Raw genomic sequence first — 15243 nt, forward strand, 5'->3', positions numbered from 1 at the left:
AAAAAAAAAAAAAAAAAAAAGAAAAAGAAAGAAAAAAAATAGAGATAAATAATGTCCGATGGGGCCTGATGTAAATGAAGGGCCCAAATGCTCAACATAGCATTAGCAGAGGGAGGAAAGGGGATATTTCTGAGGTATAATTGGCAGGATTTAGGACAGCTTAGTCACAAAGAACACAAAAGAAAAAAAAAACAGATATAATCACCAACTAGATTTAGGAACTGAGCCCTCCTATCATTTTTCAATAGAAGGAACACAGGAAAAAGGATAAATACCCATTTGTATACATTGAATTTGAGATGTTAAAGCTTTACAGTTATATTTTATTTTGACTTCAGAATTTTCTAAAGCAAAATGACATAATGAAAACAGTAGACTCAGAAGCTGAGATTACTTTTTGAGTTGGAAATACACACACATCTCTACTCCCTCCAAATTATCTAGAAAAGATCAGAAGCACTAAGTTCAAAATAAGAAAAGAATGTTCAATTTGGGCAGAAAATGATGTCTATCTTAAGTATGTGCAATGTCATCTAATTTAGACCCTAGTTCTGAAAAAACATGATATATCAGAGATTATAGCTCTCAGCAACACACTGAATCTTTAATTTCAGTCTAATTTTATAAAAGTAGCCAAGAAATGCTGTAAAGAAAACTACTGGCTTCATAGTGTTCGTTACTGACTGCATTTATGTAATTAATTTATGAGCACAGCACATTAGTGACAACTCCAGAGAAACTGATTCCTACGTTCTCCATTGCCTTCCCTATTCCGCCATAAAGTATAGTTACCGGAGACTGGGCTGCTTCTCCACCAACCTGGCTCCATGAATCAAGATGCCTATGTGACTCCAATTCTATGGGGCCCAGTCACTGTATCTATGGCTTAACATCTCATCATTCACTTCAGTATTGTGCAATATACTCACTTGTAAGGCTGAAAATGCTCAAAGTGAAAACTTGTTCCAGCTTATTTATCAATTAGTAATATTCTTAACAATGAAGGTCCATTTTTTCATTAGCAAATTGAAATATAAATTACTTGACAATCCTATTGATACTAGCAATTAACACTTTCTAAGGTATAACTAAAACACTGACATAATCATTCAGTATAAATTCCTCATTTTGGAAGAGAATAGAGAAGAAACAAGAAATACAGAAAATGGCCAGGCATGGTGCCTTATGTCTGTAATCTCAACACTCTGAGAAGCAAGGGAAAAGAATTACTTGAAGTCAGGAGTTTGAGACCTGCCTGGGCAATACAGTGAGACACCATCTCTTGCTATATTAGCTGGGTGAGGTGGTATGCGCCTGTAGTCCTAGCTACTTAGGCTGAGGCAGGAGGACGGCTTGAACTGAGGAATTCCAGGCCACAGTGAGCTACTACATGTAGCCTGGATGACAGAGTGAAATCCTGTCCTAAAAAATAAATGAAATTGAGATATAATTCACATACCATAAAACTCATCATTTAAAAATGCACAATCAGTGGTTCTTAATATACTCACTAAGTTATGCAGCCATTACCAGTATCCTTCCATAATCCCCCAAAGAAACTCCATACCCATTAGCAATCATACCCTAATGCCTTCTAGTCCAGTGATTTTCAGTGGGTGTGTCCCTCAAATTTTTAAAGATCACTGATCAAATTATTTTCAAAAGAAGTTCAAAACACAGGAAGTATATTCCTTTTTTAACTCTCTTTTGGTTTTTGGTAACATAATTTAAGGATAATTTAAGGTGTTCAAGGATCTTGTGAGAGAAAAAATGTTGAAAAACACTGCTGGAGTCCCTGGCAGCCACAAATTTACTTTCAACAGAAATCTACTCTATAAATTTGCCTATTCTGAACATTTCATATACACGGAATCATAATACATATGGCTTTTTATGACTGTTTTCAAGGTTCACTAATGTTGTAGCATGTATTAATATACTCCATTCCTTCTCAGGGCACATTTTGTTCATTCATCAACAGACATTTTGGTTGTTTTCATCTTTTGGCCATTATGATAATTGTGTTAAAAACATTCGAGTGCCAAGTTTTCATGTGAACATGTTTTCAGGTCCCTCAGCTGGAGAGTACTGCTGGGTCATAGGGGAACTCCATGTTGAAACTTCTAAGGAACTGTCCAGTTTTCCACAGTGCTGGATTATTTTACACTCCTATTAGCAATATTAGCAATATTTGAAGGTTCTAATTTCTCCATATCCTCAACAAAACTGTTTTTCTTTTATTGTAGCCATCTTAGTGGATGTGAAGTGGTATCTCATAATGCTTTTGCTTTGCATTTCTTTAACAAGTAATGATGTTAAGCATCTTTCACATGCTTATTGGCTATTTGTATATTTTCTATGGACAAATGTCTATTTATGTCCTTTGCCCTTTAAAAACTGGGTCATTGTCTTTTTATTATTGAGTTGTAAGATTCTATGTATGTTCTAGATACTAGGCCCTTAATAGATAAATCGTCTGAAAATATTTTCTCTCATTCTGTGGACTGTCTTTGTTTTGCACTTTGATAGTGTCTTTTGACACACCCAAGTTTAATTTTAATAAAGTGAAAAACAAATGCATTTTGAAATGCAATTAAAGTTCAGCTCACAATATAGTGTTAAAAATCCAGTAGCTTGTTTCATTAAACACAACACACACATTTACAGTAATGTCATAGAACTATTCATCTTCTTTGTCAGGTCTAGTTCACAGGGCACAAGTATATCAGAAGTCTGGCAAGAGACCATCCAGAAAAGTAAAAGGGGAGACATGCCCTGGCTAAGAACACATGGTTGGTGGGTAACAAAGCCAAGGCTACAGCCAAAGTCTTTCACCGCAGAACAGATATTCTTCTCACTCCATTAGCTAGCACAAGACAGCCACAAATCTGCTTTCTGTGTCTGGTATGGGAGGCAATGTACTGAGTAAGGTAAGTACACTGGGTTAAGTACTGAGGAAGCCAGGCTCTGGAAATGTTACGAATATACTGTGTGGTCTTGAGCAGCTTGCTTTACCTTCCTCTCTCCAATCATATCCATGTCTACAAAATGACGTTGGACTATCAGATAAGTACCAAGGGAAACCACTATGGATTATGCAGAATAGTTAAAACAAAACAAACTTTAAAATGTCAGAACTAAAAAGGACTTAAAAAGTCATATAAGACAGGTCTGGAGGTTAACTGTTAAAATGCAGAAGTAATAAAGATGTGTCGGGGGAAACGCAGATGTCCAGGCCTCATCTCCACAATCTGATTCAGGTCTGAGAGGAAGTCCAAAATCTGATATTTTTAAATAATACCCAAGGGAGTCTGATGTAGACAGATTTCATATCATATTCTGAAAAATACTTATCTAATAACCCCAGCTACATATACTTTGTTGAGCATTTACCACGTGCCAGATGCCACCTTTAAGGTAAAAACTCTTATTATCCCCACTTTACAGATAAGGAAACTGAGATACAAAGAGATGTCCTAACTTGCCCAAGAATATACATGTGGCGAGTGGCAGAGCCAGAATTCAAAAGCCAGACGCCTGGCTCCAGAGCCATGTTTTCAACTGTGATACAGAAGCATTTTATAATCAGGCTGATAGCCTAACCAGGAGACAGAAATCCAGGTATGTGGTTGTAAGGGTCTGGATATAGCTTCTGGAAACCATAGTTTAACACCACAGGTCACTGCCAGGTAAAACAAAATGCCTTGATGTATCTGGGGCAAAATTACTTACTGCAGTAAGTCATTCTGTGATGAAGGTAGAAGATTCTATTTGCATATTTATTTTTTAAGATCAGGAAACAAGAATTGCTATCTTCTTAAAGTAAGTTTCACATGAGTAGAAACTCACATATGCTTAGGGAAAGCCATAAGCATGTTTGTAGCTCTACTAAGTTTCATTATGGTCAGTGAAATTACAGTTGCAGAAATGAAGTAAAAACCCTCCCCCCAAATCAAAACAAATCAAATTAAAGAAATTGTATTAAAGAGCCTCTCCTTCCTACAGAGCAAAACCCTCTCTAGTCATTCACATCCTGCTCCACTGAGAATCTTTTCCCCATGTTTTCTCTCACAGACAGTTAAGAGTAACATCCTCTAAAATTGTTTCTGAAGACTGAGGAGGCAGATCTCAAGTTTTCTGTCTGCTGAATTTGATGCTGCGAGTACTTATTCTGTGTTGATCACTAAAGAGAAGCCCTGATGGGAAAAGAGGCAAATACAAATTGCCTGTTTGTATTGGGAATAATGCAACACAGTCCATCACATTAAGTGACAGCTTAATTCCCATGTGCAGTAAGCTCCAGAGGAATTAGACTACAGTTCAACATAAGGCTGAAATAAAGTTTTCCAAGAAAAAGCACTTGAGCAGCTCTTGCCTATTTTCTCTCTCCCCTTCCTGGCTAAATCTTCCAAGCTCTCCTTTGTTAGACCTTTTATTTATTTCTGATAAAGTTAGGATTCTTGTCACCTTGTCATTCTATTTTTATATACCCCTTTATAAAGAATATTGGCCAGCATTGCACAATTTAATCCTTACAACAAGCCTATATGTATGAGTATCCCCAATTGTTTACGCAAGGAAACTGAGGTTCAATAATACCACAAACTTATGCAAGACCACATGGTTTTTTAACATGTTGCAACAAAATTAGTCTTTCTTTTCACTATATATACTATATACTATATATATTATATATACTACAAATTAGCATGGTATATAGCCTTATCAGGCTTTAATTTCTATCTCTCCAAACTGTATAAACTTCCTAAAACCACATTATATGGTCTCAAAAACCTTCAACAGCTTCCTACTCTGAACAAAATCTTATGATTCCCAAATCCAAGTTGTTTCAATAACACAATAACAGCAAATACTATTTTCTAACTACTGCCTTAGCAGAATGTCCATGCTTAATGTTTCTGATGATAGGCCAAGTGGAGATAAGAGCAAGAACAGTCAGTGGGGTAAGATGAGCATAGGCTGTGAGGTGAACATTCAACAGGAAAGGATTTATGGACAAATACAACCAGCAATTCCCAATACTCTCACATGTGTTGAAGCAATATACTATCCCAACCTCTAAAACATGTTCCTGTCTCTTAAGAAGAGTTGAGTATGGGAATAATGTAATTCAAAATCAATGACACTCAAAAAACAAAAAACATAGCCGGGCGCTGTGGTGGGCGCCTGTAGTCCCAGCTACTTGGGAGGCTGAGGCAGGAGAATCGCTTAAGCCCAGGAGTTGGAGATTGCTGTGAGCTGTGACTCCACAGCACTCTCTACCAAGGGCAATGAAGTGAGACTCTGTCTCTAAAAAAAAAAAAAAAAAAAAAAAAACAAGCAAAAAGATCCAAAACCCTCAACATGATCAAGTATTCATGATCTAAGGCAACAGGAAGTCTAAAAGCTGTTTTCAGTTAAAATGAAAAACTCTAGACTGGGCAGGGTGCCTCACACCTATAATCCTAGCACTTGAAGAGGCCAAGGAGAGAGGATTGCTTGAGACCAGAAGTTTGAGAACAGGCCAGGCAACATAGAGACCTTGTTTCTACAAAAAAAGGTCCCAGCTACCCAGGAGGCTGAGCCAGGAGGATCTATTCAGCCCAGGAGTTTGAAGTTGCAGTGTGCTGTCACGAGGCCACTGCACTCTTGCCTAGACAAAAATATGAGATCTTGAGTCTCAATAAACAATCAATCAAAAATCCTGACTGTTCACTATATTAAAGACACTATGCTTAACAATTTTCATGAAACCAGTCCAGGGGCCTACAACAAGAGAATTGCAAGTTACCTTAAGGTACATTAAGGCTAAATCTCTCATTTCAGAAAACAAACCTAGGAAGAGCAAGCAAATTTCAAGGTCATAGAGCTAACCAGAGGCAGAACCAAGCCCAGGACCCAGCTCTCCAAATAATTGTTTCGTCCAGGAGGGCCAACCCAGGAACAGTTTTCCTTTTATTTTAAGCTCCTATTGCTAGGCTTACACAACTAAAAAATAAACTGGATGAGGGCAAGAGAAAAGACATACGAGTGAACAGGCAGCAGCGGACTTAGTGGCAACTGGGTTGGGGGGGGTGGGGGGGATGGGGCAAGAAAAGCAAGGGGGGGGGGGGAGGAAAAATCTTAACGGCTTGTCAGCCCAGTAAGGGAAATCAATACTCAAATATTTTCAGTATTTGGCGTATAAAGACAGAAACTTCTGTAAGCATAAAAGACAATAAGCACTTTAGAATCTGTAGCAGCACCCAAGGGTGATGGCGTTGGGCAGTTTGGGGGGATAGTGACCTGAAGCAGATTCTTTATTTCCTTCAGCCTTTAGTTTTCTCTCTCAGTAAAACAGGGCACTTTCAACCGTGGCCCCAGCACCACCGGGGGGAAAGCGATAGCCACCACGGTGAAATGCTGGACTAATCAAATTATCCGAGGCAGCTGTGGTGGTCAGCATGAAGGACCAGGGACACTTAGGAAAAAGAAAGAAGACCGAAAGGCCCAGGTTTGAGTGTGGTGAGAGCGGGCTACAAGCGCTCGTAGCATTCTCACCGTGGGCCAGACAAGGGCTCCCCTCAAGAGGCCGCAGAAAACATGGGTGACAGGGACGGGAAGGTTCGTCGCCTCCCAAGCACCCCCAGGACTCGACTGTTCCCAAGAACCAGATGCTCACCTTATCTAATAAGCCGCTACGGCTACTGCCTAACCCGCAGCTGGAACCACCGCCAGATCCACCGCCGCCTCCGCCACCACCGCTTCTCCCGCCCTGTGCAGCCGCAGCCGCCATCTTGTCCGCCTCGGCGTCTCCCTCCCCCTCCGACTTGTCGGAAGTCGATTGGCTGAAGCTGATGGCATGACGCGCCGCGCAGAGTCCTTCGGGATCCGTAGTTCGCGGGCTCGCTGACGGGAGGTTGTCAGCGCAGTGGCGCGGGGCTTGCCGGGACTTGTGGTTAGAAGCCTCCGCCGCCCGTTGCCACTTACACTGCTGGCCGCAGCGTCGCGGTTACTAAGAAGTGAGGAAGGTAGCGGCAGACGGCACCGTGGAGCTGCTCCGAGATCCCCGGGAGGTTCGCAGGCGCGCATCCCGCCTCCCCAGGACGTCGCCTTTGCCGACCGCTCGAAGGAGAAAGCGACGGCGGAGGCAGGTGCGCCTGGAAACTTAGTTTGCTTCAGTTCAGTCTTCCCTGGTCTGGATGAGGAGTTTCCAAAGGGGCAGGGAGAAGTTCGTCTTCTCTAGCCCTGTTATGAAACCAGTTATTCTCTCTAGCGACTGTCATTTTAGTTGTTAGTGAAGCTGCTAAGGAAATTTTACTCCAGAGTGTGGCTACCTGGCGTAAAGAATATTTTCAATTAAAGGCCATTGGCGATCAAAAACTTCGGAAGGGGATTTTCCTCTGCATAAAACCGGACTGACCAGATCAAAGGGGGGCAACTGACTTCCTTTCCTCCCCTGGAAAGCTAGCAAACCTGGCCCAAATCTCAAGTTGATTGGGAAGTCATTCTGTTTCCTCCTTTTATTCATCCTCCCTAGCAATCGCTTGCTGTACTTGTACTCCACGTTTCCCTCTCCCTTCTGAAAGATACCTGACCATCATTGGGAAGCTGGGTAATCAATCACTCTTGTGGTTACCCGCCACGTGCATGGTATTTTTGAAATAAACATTTTTCTTATTAATCTGCTTTAACTGAGTTGATCTTTCAGCCAACTTTCAGGGAGGAAAGGGCAAGTTTCACGATGATCCCTACCTTAGTAACATTGTCATGTTATGGAGATCACCTTTATTGAGTGCCTGTTATCTGCCTGGCAGTATCTTATGTGCATTTACATCCATCTGAGGCCAGAAAAGTGGTGGGCAAGAAGCAGTCTAAGAAGCTAAGCTGAAACCGTGCAACTGACCGAGTCTGCTTAGCTCACATACTTCCCCCATTACCCCGGTAATTATCTAGTTAAGGTTTCACTATGATTGTGAGGATGTTTATCTCAGGAGACTCTTAGGAGGTAGTCACACATAGACAATAGGTATTGTGATATTGGTAGAGTAAAGGTTACTTTGATGATGTTTTCTCTTAGATATTTTGTTAAAATGAAAATCACCTTTCTATTGTTTAAACATTTTGCATTGTCAGGATGGAGACTACTTTGATGTTACTTCCTATCAGATAAAGTTAAATTTTTCTAGGTTGGTTTCCTTGTATTTCATTATAAAAGTTGGGCGGCACCTGTGGCTCAAGGAGTAGGGTGCTGGCCCCATTTACCAGAGGTAGTGGGTTCAAACCCAACCCCGGCAAAAAAAAAAAAAACTCATTATAAAAGTTATTAGAATTGTAACTGAGGCAGAACAGAATTGAGAGGCTACTCTTGCTATTCTCCAGAATCACTGCCTTCTGAAAAATAAAGCTTGTTTGGACCTAAACCCCATTTCTGCATATGGGTTGGACAGTGATAGGTGGCTGGACCCTCTTTGTCCAATAACATGTCCCCTTTCTTATTTGGTCCCATTAACAGCCCTGTCAGATTAGTAAATTAAAGAATTTATCCAAATCCAGGTATTGTGTATCAGAATCCTGTTTTGAAGCCAGTTGTTTTTATTTTTTACCTCAAAACCAGTGGTATTCCCCCTCTGACACTCTGCTTTTACAGTTTTAGGATGTAATAGTATTCTAGATTTTAATTAATTATTCATTTATTATTTCCCACAAATATTTATTAAGCACCAATATGCCTGGTGCTAAGGGATGCCCTGGGATCAAGACAGACCTGGTCACTACTCTGGTGGAATTCCTAGTCTAGTCACCTAGAGTTATCATATAGCAGTATTGTATTATACTATGTTTTTTTGTTTGTTTTTTGTTTTTGTTGTTTTTTAGAGACAGAGTCTCATTTTGTCACCCTCAGTAGAGTGCATGGCATCACTGCTCACAGCAACCTCCAGCTCTTGGGCTTAGGCGATTCTCTTGCCTCAGCCTTCCAAGTAGCTGGGACTACAGGCGCCCGCCCCAATACCTGGCTATTTTTTTGTTGCAGTTTGGTCGGGGCCAGGTTTGAACCCAGCACCCTCCATATATGAGGCCAGCACCCTACTCACTGAGCCACAGGTGCCGCCCCACACTATGTTCTATCACATTGTATTACTTGTTTTTCCCCCCAAATGCCCACCATAAATAATGGAACAAATATTATTGAATTGCTTACTGTGTAGCAAGCCCTTTTCTAGTCACCAGCAATATATCTCTGAATAAAACAAACAAAAACCTGTTTGGAAAAACTAACATTCATGGGCCAAGCCCAGCGACTATCATGTGTAATCCCAACACTCTGAGAGGCAAGGTAGGACAGTTGCTCAAGCTCAGGAGTTTGAGATCAGTCCAAGCAAAAGCAAGATTCCATCTCTACTAAAATGGAAGAATTAGCCAGGCACTATTGGGAGCACCTGTCCCAGCTACTTGGGAGGCTGAGGCAGGAAGATCACTGAGCCCAGGAGTTGGAGGTTGCTGTGAGATAGGCTGATGCCATGGTACTCTAGCCCATCAACAGAGTGAGACTCTGTCACAAAAAACAAAACAACAACAAAAAAACCCCTAACATTTATGTGAAAATAATTACCACTAAATAACATGAGGTGAGATTTCTCTACTTCTGTGAGGCAGTCCCTGGCCACTCTAGTCAGATGCCCCTGTAGCTTGTTCTTATTGTTTATCTTTTATAACTTCTCATTTTTCAAGACCTAGCTTTAATACCATTTATTCTGTGAAAACTTTCCTGATCCTTACTTTTTCCTTCTTCACTGACCACATGAAATGCTCCTATGGCACTTTGTTTATAGTTTGTTGTAGTTCATTTAACACTCATTGAGACGCTCCCTCCAGTAGAGCAGATCCTGTGGGAGATATAGGACAGAGAGATAAAGCCCTAGCCGCCTGCCCTTGGAGGGACTCAGAGCCTTGTGCTGGTGGGATGGGGAACAAACAAGGAAGCAAGCCAGTATAACACAGTATGGCAGAGTGCCTTCACTAAGAAGTGGCCTGACATGGTGGCACAGAGGAGGATCAACCTAAGAAGAGGGAGATACAGGAAAGCTAGCTGTATGAGGCAGGCAAAGAAGAGGGGCTAAAGGAACAGAATAAGCAAATTTATGTATATGAGGAGCATTACAGACAGAGAGAGTGTGAGTATGTTGGAGCCAGGAGGCACTACGATTAGAATGGCATTAGCTGCCTCGAGTTAGAAGCAGAGAGCTAAGGTAGCTGAAGCTAACCAGGCAGGTAATCTCCATGTCTGGAATTCATACTTTCTTTTTTCTACCATATAAAGTTCATACTTCTTTAGAGTTTCTTTCTAGATAATGCAAACTGGAAGTTATGTGCCCTTCTTGGCCCATTAGTTGTAGATCCACACACCTAATAGTCTTCATAGAGAACTGGAATTTCTGTGATTGGGTTCAGGCATGTATGCCTCCCACAAGCCTGAGACTGATACACCCTTTGTGTTATATGCATAGTAAATGTCTTTTTCCAAACTGTATCTTATATTTCAATTTTATCTTTGATATTTTTATTCTGCAGTAATTTATTTCATGTAAAATGATTATGTAAGCAGTCTCTTGAGATTTGTGCTTTATGCATCTTATTTAAGCACTGCAACTGTACCCTATTTCCATAAGAGTATTATCCTATACTACCTTCCCATTTCTATCTCTATCACTACATCTCTATAGATGGATCTTTAGTCCTGTGATTTTTTTCCTAGACCCCAAGCAAGTCAAATTTTGGAACAGAAAGCTTACAATAGAATGTAATTAATGAGAAACTTCAAGAGGTTTGAATAGCAGGCTAAGAAGGAATATAATATCTATTTTACAGGTGAAGAAACAGGTGAAGAAACAAAAGAAAAAGGAAGTCAAGGGGTCATTTCCAAAATCAAAGATCAAGTAAGTACTCTGCACACCTGAAACCAGGTTTCTCCACTCTGTAAGTTACTGGAGACTTCTCCAACAGTCATTATCTCTAACATTTCTGAGCAACATTTTACACATTCATCCCTTCATTTATCTGTCTAGCAGATAGATATGATTGGTTATAAGGAAGATCTCCTGAAAGACATATTGACTGAATATAAATCTGTCCCCATCCATCCATCTTTCCATCAATCTTCCCAGTATATTTTTAGTGAGTTTTAGGCTCTATGCAAGGTACTGGGATTACATAAGGTAATCATAGGCTCCATAGCAGATGGGAAGTTAGTAAAGGGAACAAACAGTTATAATAAAGTGGTAAGTACTATACTAGGGGAAGTACTAGGTACTGTAGGAACACATACAAAGGGCCTCCAAACTTTTGCAGGGAAAGTAAGGGACTAGGAAATTCATAATGCCCTGTGTTGGACCAAAGGAGATAGCAACATTCATTCCTTTGTTTATTCCATGGATACTTGTGGAGTCTGTTATGTGCCAGGTTCTGTATTTGGAATAAATTGATAAATACCCTAGATACTGCCCTTTTTCTGAAGGAGTTTAAAGCCTAATTAGGAAGATAAATATATATATGTGTGTGTGCGCTTGTATATCTGATATGCATAAACCTGCCTACCTTGAGTCCTAGGAGTTCTGTCCCATCTTTCACTTGGCTCACATATGTCTAGTGGGTGCTTTCTATGAGCTAACTCCCACAGGTGAAAGAGAAACAGGGAATTAGATGTGTTTCCAGACTTGGAGACTGGTAGTCCATTGAAGGAGCTCCCTCATGGTTGTCAGTAATCTTCTGAGGTAGAAAAGATTCAGGCTGTGAAAGAGAGATGCATGAAAGACTCTAGGGCTTAGCAAAAGCAGCAATTATTTCCACTGGAAGATTCAGTGAAGGCTTTATTGAAGGAATGGCATCTAGGTGGGGTATAGAAAGATGTTTTTAATTTTCTTTCTGTTCTATTACCTTATCTAATTCTTACCACAATTCTCTAAGGCACAGAATTTTTATCCTCATTTTATGTGTGATAAATCTGAGATATATAGAGGTAAAGTTATTTGTCCAAGGTTACCCAGCTTAGTAGTAGAAACTAAACTCAAACATAAGCTTCCCATTTCCAAAATTGTTTCCCTTCCTACTGTATTACTTTACATTTATAAAGTATCACTTGTAGAAATCCTCTCAGGACACCTCGATCTCACCTTTCCACACTATTCATTCCCTTTACTGAACTCTTCCTAGACATTTTATATTGTGGTCCCACATTCTTTGCATGGCCTCTCTTCCCCCAGGCAGGAGTTGTAGTTCCCAAAATCTCTGCTTCTTCAAATTGTCTGAAGCTGTCTGAAAAATAAGTTTGAGGATGGCTAGATTCAAATACTTTAAAGAGAAATATTATGACATCTGGACTTAAGAAACTTAGATCCTTGAAGTGCCATTGGAGCTGAATCTAGAGGATGAGATCAGATGAGCAAGATGGCAAAGTTTAGTTTAGGCTGAAGGAATGTCAAGAACAAAAACAGGGAAGACTGCATGTGAATGGTCTATTTGGGAAATAGAAAATGACTCCATGGACCTGAATGGGCAGGACTGACTGCACCTGGAAAGATTAGAACATTGGCCTTCAAGGCCTTGAGACCAGATTCAGGCACCTGGCCTTCATGCTTAGTGGGAACCCAGTCAAAAGATTCTTACATCTCTTCTAGGGAGAGATAACAAATGATTTGATGAAAATATTGGCTATGTCTCTGACATTAAAGACAAAGCTTTTGAATGAGCCCAAGAGCTCAAAGATTGAAAGAAATGGAGAGCAAAAACAGATCCTTCTCTCAGAGAGCTCTGGGATAATTTGAAGGAAACTAATATGTGCCTTATAGGAATCCCTGAAGGTAACAAAGTTGCTTCACAAAACACAGAGGCTCTTCTTCATGAAATTATGAAAGAGAACTTTGCAGACATGCCAAGAGATTCTGAAATTCAGATAGCAGATAGTTTCAGAACCCCAGCACAACTCAACCCAAACAAAACATCCCCCAGGCACATCATAATTAACTTCACTAAAGTTAATATGAAAGACAAAATTCTGAAAGCAGTTAGATGTAAGAAAACCATAACCTACAAGGGAAAGAGTATCAGGATGACTGCAGATCTCCCTTCTGAAACCTTTCAGGCTAGAAGAAAGTGGTCATCGACTTTTAATCTCCTAAAACAAAGTAACTTTCAACCCAGGATCCTGTATCCAGCTAAACTGAGTTTCATCTATGATGGAGAAATTAAATACTTTCACAACATTCACATGCTGAAGAAATTTGCCATAATTAAACCAGCTCTCCAGGAAATTCTCAAACCTATCCTCCATAATGACCAGTACAATCCTCCACCACAAAAGTAAAGTCACTCAGAAACTTTTGATCAAATTCCAACTTCCACAGTGGCGAAAGGATTAAAAATGTCTACTGGGCTTTCGAGCAACTCAATGCCCAAAATTTTACCAGGCTTATCAATAATTTCAATCAATGTGAATGGCTTAAATTGTCCTCTAAAGAGGCACAGATTGGCTGATTGGATACAGAAACTCAGACCAGACATCTGTTGTATTCAAGAATCGCATCTTACTTTAAAAGATAAATAAAGACTCAGGGTGAAGGGATGGTCATCTATATTCCAGGCAAATGGAAAGCAGAAAAAAGCAGGTGTTGCAATTTTGTTTGCAGATACAAGAGGGTATAAACCAACAAAAGTAAGCAAGGATAAGGAAGACCATTTTATATTTGTTAAGGGTAATACTCAATATGATGAGATCTCAATTATCAATATCTATGCACCTAACCACAATGCACCTCAATTTATAAGAGATACTCTAACAGGCATGAGCAACTTGATCTCTCCCAGCTCCATCACAGTCAGAGTTTTGTTTTGTTTTTGAGACAGAGCCTCAAGCTGTCCCCCTGGGTAGAGTGCTGTGCCATCACAGCTCACAGCAACCTCCAACTCCTGGGCTCAAGGGAGTCTCCTGCCTCAGCCTCCCAAGTAGCTGGGACCACAGGCACCCACCACAATGCCCAGCTATTTTTTGGTTGCAGCCATCATTGTTGTTTGGTGGGTCCAGGCTGGATTTGAACCCACCACCTTAGGGGTATGTGGCTGGCGCCTTAGCCACTTGAGCCACAGGTGCCAAGCTCATAGTCGGAGATTTTAACACTCCTTTGGCAGTGTTGGACAGATCCTCCAATAAGAAGCTTTGCAAAGAAATTTTAGATTTAAATTTAACTATTCAACTTTTGGACCTAACAGACATCTACAGAACATTTCAACCTAACAAAACTGAATACACATTTTTCTCATCACTCCATGGAACACAACTCCAAAATCGATCACATCTTAGGTCATAAGTCGAACCTCAGTAAATTTAAAAGAATAGAAATTATTCCATGCATCTTCTCGGACCATCATGGAATAAAAGTTGAACTCAGTAACCACAGGAATTTGCAGTCTCATACAAAAACATGGAAGCTAAATAACCTTATGCTGAATGATAGATGGGTCAGAGACGAGATCAAGAAGGAAATTACCAAATTTTTGGAACAAAATGATAATGAAGACATGAGTTATCAGAACCTCTGGGATACCACAAAGGCAATCCTAAGAAGGAAATTTATAGCATTACAAGCCTTCTTCAAGAGAACAGAAAGCGAGAAAGTTAACAAGTTAATGGGCCATCTCAAGCAACTGGAAAAGGAAGAACATTCCACTCCCAAATCTAGCAGAAGAAAAGAAATAATCAAAATTAGAGCAGAATTAAATGAAATTGAAAACAAAAGAATTATACAACAGATCAATAAATCAAAAAGTTGGTTTTTTGAAAAGGTCAATAAAATAGATAAACCTTTGGCCAACCTAACCAAGAAAAAAAGAGTAAAATCTCTAATCTCATCAATCAGAAACAGTAAAGATGAAATAACAACAGACCCATTAGAAATTCAAAAAATCCTTCAGGAATATTACAAGAAAAAATGAAAATCTGAAGGAAATCAATCAATACTAGGAAGCACGCCACCTCCCAAGACTTAGCCAGAATGAAGCGGAAATGTTGAACAGGCCTATATCAAGTTCTGAAATAGCATCAACTATATAAAGTCTCCCTAAAAAGAAAAGCCCGAGATCAGATGGCTTCACATTAGAATTCTACCAAACCTTTAAAAAGGAACTAGTAACTATATTACTCAACCTTTTCCAAAATATAGAAAAAGATGGAATACTACCTAACACATTCTATGAAGCAAACACCACCTTGAT

At 40.0% G+C, this 15243-nt stretch overlaps 2 protein-coding genes across 2 annotated transcripts in view; one reads left to right on the forward strand and one right to left on the reverse strand.

The window, feature by feature from the left end:
* Positions 1-6813, reverse strand: part of SPCS2 (signal peptidase complex subunit 2) — a 20897-nt gene extending 14084 nt beyond the window's left edge. Inside the window, exon 1 of the mRNA XM_003780901.2 lies at positions 6662-6813. Within this exon, the coding sequence (XP_003780949.1) occupies positions 6662-6775 (114 nt within the window). The 5' untranslated portion in view covers positions 6776-6813. The remainder of the gene's footprint in view (positions 1-6661) is intronic.
* A 62-nt stretch (positions 6814-6875) lies between these two features.
* XRRA1 (X-ray radiation resistance associated 1) overlaps positions 6876-15243 on the forward strand; it is a 104912-nt gene continuing 96544 nt past the window's right edge. The window contains exons 1-2 of the mRNA XM_003781362.2: positions 6876-7133; positions 10849-10916. The gene's annotated coding sequence lies outside the window, so the exon portion shown is untranslated. The remainder of the gene's footprint in view (positions 7134-10848; positions 10917-15243) is intronic.

This window comes from Otolemur garnettii, unplaced genomic scaffold (assembly GCF_000181295.1).
Source record: "Otolemur garnettii isolate 467f Iridium unplaced genomic scaffold, OtoGar3 scaffold00001, whole genome shotgun sequence".
NCBI classification, from domain to species: Eukaryota; Metazoa; Chordata; class Mammalia; order Primates; family Galagidae; genus Otolemur; species Otolemur garnettii.